Below are 11,612 nucleotides of genomic sequence, written 5' to 3' on the forward strand. Positions count from 1 at the left end.
AATTACTTTCCCAAACCAGAGGGGAAGCAGCAATCCAGGAGGGCTTCGTGGAGATGGCAGGGCAGGATGTAGGATAGAGAGGGATGACAGGTGTCCCAGGCAGCCTGGTTATTAGTCATGAGGCCCTTGTCCTCTGTCTCTCTGCCAGGAAACTCTCTGTCCTGGGTGCCACTGGCCAGGGATGGGCAGGTTTAGGGGAAAGAATCAGGCCTCCCCAAGGCTCCCAACCTCCACGCAGAGGCGTGTGGCTGGGGCAGCTGCTGGGGGCAGCAGCTGGTGTCTGTCCCTGGAGCCCAACGGCTGTGTGTGTCTTAATCCCAGCTCCTTGGAGCCCCCCAGGCTGGCAGGTGGGCTGATTAGACAGAAAGAAGGCAAAGGAAAGGGGTGGGGAGCCAAGGCCCCTCCCCAGATGCCCACAGCTGCCCACTGGATTCTGCCACATGCGCCATGCCATCCCCATCCCCCGTACCCCCATCACCAGTTCTTTCCTTGGCCCATAGCTCTCCTCTCTCAGCCCTTACACAGAGGCCTGACCTGCTCTAAGCAGGGAGATGCCCCTTAGAAAGTTCCAGCTAGGGGCGCCTGGGTGGCTCAGTGGATTAAGCCACTGCCTTCAGCTCAGGTCATGATCCCAGGGTCCTGGGATCAAACCCCGCATCGGGCTCTCTGCTCTGCGAGGATCCTGCTTCCTCCTCTCTCTCTGCCTGACTCTCGCTGACTTGTGATCTCTGTCTGTCAAATAAACAAATAAAACAAACCTTTGAAAAAAGAAAGAAAGAAAGTTCCAGCTAGCAACTGCAAAGGTGTGGATGCTACAGCCCACAGACCCCCTAGTGTTTTCCTTCTGGATGGAGCAGGGAACCTCTAGGCACCCAGGTGGAGACCAGCGGTCACACTGGGACCAAGATGTGGATCCACCTGACCTAGCCTATGAGCAGTGTGGGACACAGGTGTGGTGTGGGCATGGAATGTGAGGCATGTTCTGCAGGGGGGATGGACACAGGGTATGAAGGGTACAGTGTGTGAGGTGTACATGGAGCCAGAGGGGCCCATCGTCTACAATGCGTAATGCACGTGAGGTCCACAGAGCGTGAGAGGGCTACGTAGTACGGAAGGTGTGGCCACACGTGAGACACACTCACCGGTGAGGCGTCTGTGGTGTGGGAGGTATGAACGGAACGTGAGAGGCATGCAGAGTGTGACGTGCACGTGGTGGGTGAGCTGTGCACGGATTGTGATGCGTACACAGAGTGGGAGGTAGACACGGGATGTGGGGTGGACACGGAGCATGACATGTGCGCAGACTGTGAGGTGGCCCGGCGGAGAGGGGGCCGCAGTTTATGAGGCACGCGAGCGCGTGACGTACTATGAGAGAGCAAGGGGGTGTGGGGGTGAGGGCAAGCAGTCCCCTCAAGGAAATGTACTTGTCCACTCTGTCACGGGCCCAGATGCTGGGACCTTGGCACGAGCTCCACGGAGTGTCCTAGCCAGAGGAGGCAGGGACACATCCTGTGGCTTTTTACTGATCCTTGTGTGGATAAAGTGGAAGGTGACTTTAAGAGGCCTTCCCGTCTTTCTTCTTCCTCAGCCCGAGCCATCTTAGCTTAAAGACAAAGTACTCTTTGAGGAGACAGTACACTTGGGCAATAGTATTTCTTTTGGCTTTCTTAAATTCCTCACACTGCAAGTTAAATTCACATTAAAAAAATGTTCTTTGGTATTTGATCAATAGAGGTGGTGAACTCTCCATTAGGAGCTCTCCTCACCCCAAAAGCCTGATGCCGTCAGGCTGGAAGAAGAATTGGGACCTTCACGAAGCCCACCTCCCTGAACACTTCTGGTCATGAAGCTACTGTCACCTTACCTGTGTTATTTAGTAAACCACAGTAAGTTTGTATTTCAGACTCCAGGAATCTGGGATTTCGAAGACCAGAGAAAGGCTCTAGTTCTGTGAAGAATATGTTTGTCGGGGAGACTCTGCCTGAGGGAACTCCTCAGTTCTTTCCAGAAATCAGGCATCAGGTGATTTTTTTTTTCTTTAAAGATTTTATTTACTTGCTTACCAGAGAGAGACACAGCGAGAGAGGGAACACAAGGAGGGGAGCAGCAGAGGGAGAGGGAGAAGCAGGCACCAGACATTCAGGCCCCAGGTTCCTAGAACAGGAACCTGTCTTGTCCCCTGCAGAATCCTCTGCTTCTAACAGAGGCAACTGTCCCATAGAAGGTGCTCCATAATGATTTGTTCTTTCTGCCTGGAACCTTCTGTCCCAACGGGCACAGGCCTCACCCCCGAACTTCCCTTACCTCTTTATTCCAATGTCACCTTGTCAACCTGACCGCTCTAATTCTGCAGCCAGGCCTGTCCTGGCAACTGAGACCTGCTCACCCTGCTCTACTTTTAGTATTTTTCCTCTGCACATCTCATGTTCTAATGCATGCCATAATTTACTTCTTTTATTTTTTTTAAGATTTTATTTATTTATGTTACAGAGAGAGAGATCACAAGTAGGCAGAGAGGCAGGCAGAGAGAGTGGGGGAAAGCAGGCTCCCCGCTGAGCAGATAGCCCGATGCAGGACTCAATTCCAGGACCTTGAGATCATGACCTGAGCTGAAGGCAGAGGTTTAACCCCCTGAGCCACCCAGATGCCCCATAGTTTACTTCTTCATGTGTCTCTTGGCAACTCTGGGTCTTGCCAGGTACAATGTCTGCTCCACGAGGGCAGGGGGCTTTGTCTGCTTTGTCCTGTGCTGTGCTCCCAGCACCTAGCATAAAACAGGAACAGCACTGGTATCTGCGGAATACATGAACGAGCCCAGGCGAACAATGACTGTGGTCACACACACCCCTCCCCGGGCACACACGGCCCCACAGAGATACACCAGTTCGCCCGGCCCAGGGCTGGTATATAGGCCGTCTCTTCTCTCTCTGTTCCCTCCCCATCCATGGGGGCTCCTTTGCTCCAGCTCTGCTTTATCTTCTGGGCTCCCTGCTTATTAAGTGGAAGGCTGAGAAGTAGGATGGGTAGCCATCTGTGAAGAATCCCTGGGACCCTGGCTCTGAATCTGGGGCCACATCCACCCAACCAGACTGGCTCCAGGGCAGGATTCCTACCCAAGGAGTAGCCAGATTCATGCCTTGCCAGGGAGCAAGGTTAGCAGGGGACAGTGTGGGGACACTCAGGGGGGATCCAGGGACAGAAATGGGAAGCCTGGGGACAGAGACACAACCTAGAACTGGCCCTGTTCATGTTTGCACCCTGGGGTCCTGTGGCACCCCCAACTCCCAGTCAGCTATGCTGCCTATGCCAGTGAGAGGGAGAGGCCGTGGGTCCAGCCTGGGCAGGGGCAGGGTGCCTGAAGACCAGAGCAGGTGCATGCTGGATTGGGTTTCCAGAGGCTATATATATATAGAGAGAGAGGCTGTTGGAAGCCCTGGGGCCGGCGGCTCCCTGAGGGTGAACACTAAGGGGCCCTGCCAGGCCTGCATTCCTGCTCAGGGCCAGAGCTCCATTTATAGCCCCAGGCAGGCATCAAGGGAGCTGAGGAGGATGGAATGGAAAGCGTGGAGGGAGAAAAGCCTAGGGATCCCTCCCTTCCCACCTGCTGCCAAAGGAGTTCCTCACTGTGCAGACCAGAGAACCAAGGGCCAGGGTGAGGTGTGCCCTTGCCCACCAGTCTGCTGAGCCCTGAGTCGGAGATACCCCCACCTGTAGGTCCCTCGGCCCATCGCCCCTGGATTCTGCCAGAACAAGTCCAGCACATGTGTCCCCAAGAGGCACCTTTGACTAGACTCCACACCTATAAGAGTTTGGACTCTTTCTGCTTCCAGATTTGTCATTTTCCCCCTCCCTGGCCCCAACCCAGCACTAGGACTGAAAAGAGGGCACCAGCTCCCTGCTCTTTAAGCAACAGAGATGGAACGGTGGTGTTGGCAAACTTGTCCCTGAGAATGTGGTGTCACCACAAGGAGAGTGACCACAGTCAGGCATGGGTCCCAGCCTGGAAGGTCTGTAACAGCCACTGAGTCCAGTGATTTCCAAACTCTTCAAGCAGCAGGAGCCTTGTAACAAACTAAATCCTACTTGGAAGTCTGATAGAAGTGTGGCAGCGTGCCAGTGGGCTTGTGTGCTTCCTAATTACTGAAGAAGATGAAGCTACAAATCAAGTTTAAAACTGTCAAAGCAGTTTAGATGTCTAACCCACAAGTGCTAATATATTCAATGTTTGGTAAGTCTGAACATACAACGTTTACTTATCCTAAAGGCAATTTGATGATGACCCCAAGGAGCTTTTTGTGAATACAAAACCCAAAACGCAAAGTTGTAATCTTATAAGTCTTAGCATTAAGTCCTGCTTGCTCAGGCTTGAGAAAAATTTTGATTCACATGGATAAGTGATTTGAGGAGATCACCTGGAAATCTCAGTGTACTCTACAATCAAATGGTTTGATTCATTTATTGATTCATCCAACGAGTATTAATTGAGAACCTACTGTGTGCCAGGCATTCTGCTGCTGATGCAGGAGCAAATAGAAAGAAATATGTGTTTTAATCTAAATCTATTATAACAATTATTTGCCCTTCTCATTGTTAGTGTGTAAGACAAATGAAAAGACACAAGCTTCTAGTAAGTGCCCAGTCTATAGTACACTATTAAGATACTGGAGCAGGGCATGTGAATTTGTTCAACAGACAGGCCCTGAGTCTTGCCTGGGCAGAGCAAGTGTGACCCAGCATGTATGTTTAACTGTGTACTAGCTTAAAAGAGGTACAACCAGGGGCACCTGGATGGCTCAGTCGTTAAGCGTCTGCCTTCAGCTCAGGTCATGATCCCAGGATCCTGGGATCAAGCCCCACCTTGGGCTCCCTGCTCAGCTGGAAGCCTGCTTCTCCCTCTCCCGCTGCTTGTATTCCCTCTCTGGCTGTTTCTCTCTCTGTCAAATAAATAAATCATTAAAAAAAAGATGTACAACCATCCTCACTAACGACATATTTCACGATATTCAAATATATGCATAGAAATTCAAAGGGCAGGAGGCCACCCATTCATTCATTTGACATTTATCAAGTTCCTACTATGCGACAGCCACTGAGATGGTTTCTGGAGATGCCATGGTGAGCAAAACGATTTTGCCTTCCTGAGGCTATATCCATCAGTGAGCGAATTAAGAAGATAATTACAGAGTGGCCCCATGAAGAAGGAAATGAGCAGAGTGATGTGACCCAGTGATGTGACCTTAGAGGAGATGGTCGGAGACATCCCCAGGAAGTGATGTTTGAGCTGAGACCTGATATAGGAAAAGCAGCGATTGCGATTGCGGGAGGAGCTGGGGCTAGGGCAGTAAGCAGCAAGGACAAGGCTCTGAGGTCAGATCACGCTCTCAGTGTTCCAAGATGGGAAAGGAGCTCAGACTAGAATGGAGTGATCAGAAGGGATGGTGGCTCCAGATGAATTCAGACAGATGGGCTGAGACCAACTTGTGTGGGACTTTACAGGCTAGTGAAAGGAGATGAGATTTTATTCTAAGTGCAACAGAGAAGCTCTTAAGGAGTTTAAAGCTGGAAAGGGATATCATCTCATTTACATATTTAAAGGATTACTCAGGCTGCTGTGTAGGGGGCCAGATTATGCTGGGGCAAGAATGGTGGAAGTAAGGAGAGCAGCCAGGAAGCCCTGGTGGTCATCCAGGTCAGGAGAGTGGCGCCTTAGTCCAGGATGGCAGCACTGGGGTTGGAGAGACTCCGATGTCTCAGTGGACAGGGCTTTCCCCTGCCCAGACCTCCTCCCTGGAACTCCAGCCTCATGAAACCCCTGCCTACCTAATCTCTCCACCTGGATGTTGAACACCCATCTCAAATTGTGTCTTAACTTGGACTCCTGATCTGTCACCTGCAAACCTGCTGTTCCCCAGCTCCGTTTTTCTCCAAGTCCTCCTCAACTCCTCTCTTGTCCTCCTGCCTACATCCAAACATGAATAAATATTGCTGGCTCCATCTTCAAAATATGTTTGGAATTGAACTATGTTTCACCATCTTCACTGCTGGTACCCAGATCCAAACCACCATCACCACTTACTTCGTTCATTACAATAGTCTCCTAATGCTCTCCCTGCTTCTGCCTTTGCTCTCCAAAACCTGTATGCTCCTGTTAAAATGTGAGTCAATCGGTAACATTCTTCACTTCCACTCAAGCCCTCCAGTGGCTTTTCTTTTCTTTTTTAAAGATTTTATTTATCTATTTGTCAGAGAGAGTGAGCACAGGCAGACAGAGTGGCAGGCAGAGGCAGAGGGAGAAGCAGACTCCCTGCTAAGTAAGGAGACCCATGTGGGACTCGATCCCAGGACACCAGGATCATGACCTGAGCTGAAGGCAGCCGCTTAACCAACTGAGCCACCGAGGCGTCCCTCTCCAGTGGCTTTTCATCTCAGAATTCAAATTCTTTGTCCCTCTTTGACCCCCTCTGTTACCACTCTCCTACTGGCTCATTCTGCAGTGGACACACCAGCCTCCTTGATGTACTTTAAATATGACAAACACAGTCCTGCCTCAGGACCTTTGCATGTGCTCTTCTTTCTATCTGACTTCAGATACCTGCTTCTGCCCTACCTTCATTCTGGTCTCTGCTCAAATGTAATCAGCTCAGAGAGGCCTTACCAGACCACTCCATATAATGAAATAATCTTCATCACTTTTTCCCTTTGCTTTATTTTTCTTCATAGAACTGAAAACTTCCTGATATCAAACTTTTCTGGCTTATTTTTTTATTATCTGTCTCCCTTCCCTACAATTGAAACACCACGAGAGCAGAGTCTCCATTTTATTCATTGCTGGATCCCCCAACACCTAGGCCAATACCTGGCACATAAGGGATGCTTCATAATATGTGTTGAAGGACTACATGAAGATGGAGTTACAGAGTGAAGGGAAGGGACCACATCAGGAAGGGGACCTTCAGCATTGCTAGTGGCAGAGAAGTGAAGAAGGCAGGGCTCCAAAGGAGTCTGTTAGGTTTGGTGGGAAGGGAGAGCTTCTCGGGGTCCAGGGAGCCAGTTAGGACAGCTTCTTGAAGTATAAGGTACAATGACTACTCTTGCTTCTATCTGTAGGTGCTGCAGGGAGAGAGCCCTGGAGGCTATCTGGTCCAAGGGAGACCTCTAGTCAGAGTGCTAATAGGAAGATATTTACGAGAGATTCAAGAAAAGGTTAAGAGGCATTCTGGGGTGGGGGTTACCCAGGGCTTGTGAAGGAGCCAGAGATCCCTTGAATTGCCTTCTCCTTCTATTCCCAGTCTTTCCAGTAGGCTTGCTGGGAAGAAATGCAGCTAAGACCTCTGCAGAAGCTAAGCCCTAATATCACATGGGTCCCTGTCAGGACTCAGTGTCCCAGCCAACAGCTGGGAAACCTGCAGGGAGCCCACAGCTCAGTCTGGGTCAATGACAGAAGCAAGTTCTCTCGTTAATACGGTCTTGTATCTGGGACTAAGGGCCTCCACATCTTTGGTCTCTTTTAGATTCTCACCACAACCACAATTACTCCAGGAAATAGCTATTACTATCCCCAGATTTACAAAGTGGGGAAACTGAGGCTTGGAAGGTGGTATGACTTCAGCAAAATCACACAAGAAGCTATGGGATCTGGACTCGAACTTAGATCACTGGTCTCCAAACTCTACTCTCAAAGATACCCTCTGAAGTGGGGTTCTCAGGCTGAGTCTGGGCGTTGGAGGACTTTGCACCATGAACCTCACTGGGCAGCGCTGTGCGCGAGGGAAAACCAGAGCTGTTTTCTTCCCAGGGGAAGACACATCTCCACCCAGACCCGCACAGGGCACTCCGCTGCTGACACACGCAGGTCGGGCTAGGCAAGAGTTCACTCCACTCCCTCCAGACCAGGGCAGAACCCGGGCTCAGAGACATTGGTGAGGCGCTTTGGCAGCCACCCCCCTCTTTTGCGTAGATGCAGCGGCTCAGTTTTTAAGCATCCGGTGTGGGGGGGTGCTGGGTCCACCGCCCTCTGAGCGACTCCCTGGTACGAACTGACCTAATGACCCGGCCCCCACGTCCAGTTTGTCGCAGTTCATCCACTTAGACTCTATTTCTTGTTGCAGATTTCTCTGTCTCTGGCTCTAGCTTTCTGCTTTCCGTGTCTGTCTTTTGGCTGTATCTCTTACTGTCTCACTGTCTCACCTCTGAGTGTCTCTGCCCTATTGTCATGGGTGTCTCTCTAAGTCTCTCGCGATCTGTTTCCTACTCCTACCGTGCACCTAGGTCCCCCCATAAATCAGAGGACAGAAGGAGACCCAAAGTCAGCTTGGAGTTGAGCGCGCGCGGCCAACACTTCCCGGGGACATAGGAGGAGTACGGTGCTGGAGAGGTTTGGAGCAAGTGTGCCCCAGAGCCAAGTGCAACTGCGTAGGGCTGCCAGCCTCTGCCTCCCTCCCAGCCTAGGGAGGGGCCGGAGCGCCCGCGCGCGGGGGTCGAGGGGTAGGGGGTTGGCCAGTCTCTTGCCCCAGCAGCCACCCTGGGGATCCCAAGCTCCTCCCCACCTTGTTTCTATTGGCCTCGGGCGCCCCCGCCCCCAGCCGCCCGCTACTGCTCGGGGGCCCTTAAGCTACTACTGGATAAATAGCCCCCGGCGCCTGGCGTGAAGACAGGGGTGGGGAAGCCCCGGGGCGCTGCCGCCGCTTTCGCAACAGACCCAACAGGACCCGGCAGGGGGCGGGGGAGATAGTGGGGTGTACATTCAGAACCCCGGTACTTTACTATCGCAGGGCCAGGACTGAAGATAGGCAGAAAGTTTCGGGTAACCCCTACCGAAGCAGGGACTGCGCCACCCTCTGCCGGGATATGGAGCTGCTGTCGCCGCCGCTTCGAGACGTAGACTTGACTGGCCCCGACGGCGCCCTCTGCAACTTTGCCTCCGCGGATGACTTCTATGATGACCCTTGTTTCGACTCCTCCGACCTGCGATTCTTCGAGGACCTGGACCCGCGCCTCGTGCACGTGGGAGCACTCCTGAAGCCAGAGGAACACTCGCACTTCCCGGCGGCGGTGCACCCGGCGCCCGGCACGCGCGAGGACGAGCATGTGCGCGCTCCCAGCGGGCACCACCAGGCTGGCCGCTGTCTGCTGTGGGCCTGCAAAGCGTGCAAGCGCAAGACCACTAACGCCGACCGCCGCAAGGCCGCCACCATGCGCGAGCGGCGCCGCCTGAGCAAAGTCAACGAGGCTTTCGAGACGCTCAAGCGCTGCACGTCCAGCAACCCGAACCAGCGGCTGCCCAAGGTGGAGATCCTGCGCAATGCGATTCGCTACATCGAAGGCCTGCAGGCGCTGCTGCGCGACCAGGACTCCGCGCCCCCTGGTGCCGCCGCTGCCTTCTACGCCCCTGGCCCGCTGCCCCCAGGCCGTGTGGGCGAACACTACAGCGGCGACTCAGACGCGTCCAGCCCGCGGTCCAACTGCTCCGACGGCATGGTAAGGCGGGGACCCCCCGCTAGAGAAGTGAGGGCAGCTCCTGGTATATCTGGGCCGTATTTCCGAGGGCGAGGAGGGAGGTCGGGCTGGGAACCTTGCGGCGAGTGGACCCCGGTGTCCCAAGCAGCTGTTACTAGGGGTGATCTGGTGCCTTGGGGGCGCACGGGACAAATGCGAGCCACCCTACTGGGGCGCTGTTAGAGCTCTGCTTCAGCGATATGAAGATCTGCTTTTTCCCACTTACCCTATTTACAAAATGCAGACTTGTGTTCCTAGAAGACTATCTGCCCTCTAGTTAGCCCGGGAGGCTGCAGGCAGCGCCTGTCTGCCCCGATCCCCCAACCAGGGCCCAGAACTCGTGGCTGAGACTCGGGGACTTGAGGCGGGGTGGCTACAGGGAGTGATGCTCTGGCCCCACGCGGTCCCCGAGCCTGACTCGGTCGCCCTTACCGTTTGCAGATGGACTACAGCGGCCCCCCGAACGGTGCCCGGCGGCGGAACTGCTACGATGGCACCTACTACAGCGAGACGCCCGGCGGTGCGTATTCGCGCCTCCTTCCCACGTTACCCCCTTTGAGCTGCCCCGGCTTTCCTCTATCTAGAACCTTCCCCTTGTCCCCAGTCCTGGGAGACTGTACAGGGAATGAAATACTAAGCATGCAGCTCCCTTCCTTTTCGCTCCGTACTCTCTCTGGGTCCTCTCGGACTCGGGCGGGCCTTCAATTTCCTGTCTGCCCCAAAGCACTGAGCCTGTGGGTGGGAGACTTGTCTACAGCTCAACTGCATACTCTCCTACCCATCCCCGCGCAGAACCCAGGCCCGGGAAGAGTGCCGCGGTGTCGAGCCTCGACTGCCTGTCCAGCATCGTGGAGCGCATCTCCACCGACAGCCCTACCGCACCCGCGCTTCTGCTGGCGGATGCGCCGCGGGAGTCTTCTCCCGGCCCACAGGAGGAAGCCGCCCAGAGCGAGGTCGAGCGCGGCGCCCCCACCCCTTCCCCGGACGCTGCCCCACAGTGCCCCGCGGGCGCAAACCCCAACCCCATCTACCAGGTGCTCTGAGGGGGTGGGCGGCCGCATGGGAGGGCTCCGCTGCCCGCGCGCCCGAGGGACGGTGCCCCTAGAGTCCCTCGCGCCCGAAAGATTGAGCTTAAATGCCAACCCCCACTCCCAACCGCGCTTTAAAAGCGACCCCTCCCGAGTTGGGAGAGGCGGGAGAACTGATGTGTTTCCACTCCCGCACTCCACAGCAAGGACACAGTCCTTCTTTCCCACGCAACACCCTTCCCTGAGACTCGCTGCGATGGCCTTTAGGTGTTCCTCCTTGGGCCAGAGCTGATCCTCGAGGGGCCAGACCCTTCCTCTGCCTTTCCCCACGTCCCTAGGAGGGATGGGACTAGCGCAGATCTAAACCCCGCCTCCGGACGCCGGTGCTGCTGAGTGGGGCGTGGCCTCCCTCCCGGAGCCCCGGCGACTTTGCCGTTTGCCAGCGCCCGCGGGGCGCCCTCGCGTTCCGCGTGTCACAAGTGTTAACAGTAACCACTCCACCCTCTCTCCCCCAGTTCAGGACCACTTTTTGTAATACTTTTGTAATCTATTCCTGTAAATAAGAGTTGCTTTGCCAGAGCAGGAGCCCCTAGGGCTGTATTTATCTCTGAGGCATGGTGTGCGGTGCGACAGGGACTTTGTACGTTTATACGGCAGGTGGGCGAGCCGCAGGCGCTCTCTCAGGTGTTCGAAATAAAGACGCTAATTTATACCGCGGTGGCTCCGACTTTCCCTGGGGACGGGGCAAGGAAGGGAGGAAACCCGAAAACTTGGGCCAGCTGTACCGCAGCGACCCCTGTAGGCGGAAGACGGATTGCAGGAAGGAGCCTATACGGGAGGGAGGTTCCTCTGACCCATCATCACTGGCAGGTCAGTGGTTCTTCTGTCAGGATGCATTTTAGAATGATTTGAGTAGTGAAAAAAAAAATCCATGTCTTCCCCACTCGCCAAAGATTTAATGTATATGCCCCTGATATCTGGGGCCAGGTACTGGTATTTTTCAAAAGCTCCCCAAGTGATTCTAAAGCGCCTGCAAGGTTGAGAATCACGCCCCTGGATGCACACTGAGTGAACCCAGGCGTAGTGTCC

The 11,612-nt window shown here is 54.2% G+C and overlaps 1 protein-coding gene across 1 annotated transcript; it reads left to right on the forward strand.

Annotated features, from left to right (window-relative positions):
- The first annotated feature begins 8,674 nt into the window (after window positions 1-8,674).
- On the forward strand, window positions 8,675-11,223 carry MYOD1 (myogenic differentiation 1). Its single transcript, XM_059158411.1, has 3 exons — window positions 8,675-9,477; window positions 9,937-10,015; window positions 10,288-11,223. Exons 1-3 carry the CDS (start codon window positions 8,848-8,850, stop codon window positions 10,536-10,538), a joined length of 960 nt encoding a protein of 319 aa, XP_059014394.1. The 5' UTR covers window positions 8,675-8,847; the 3' UTR covers window positions 10,539-11,223.
- The last annotated feature ends 389 nt before the right edge of the window (window positions 11,224-11,612 follow it).

Source organism: Mustela lutreola, chromosome 1 (genome assembly GCF_030435805.1).
Source record: "Mustela lutreola isolate mMusLut2 chromosome 1, mMusLut2.pri, whole genome shotgun sequence".
Lineage (NCBI taxonomy): Eukaryota > Metazoa > Chordata > Mammalia > Carnivora > Mustelidae > Mustela > Mustela lutreola.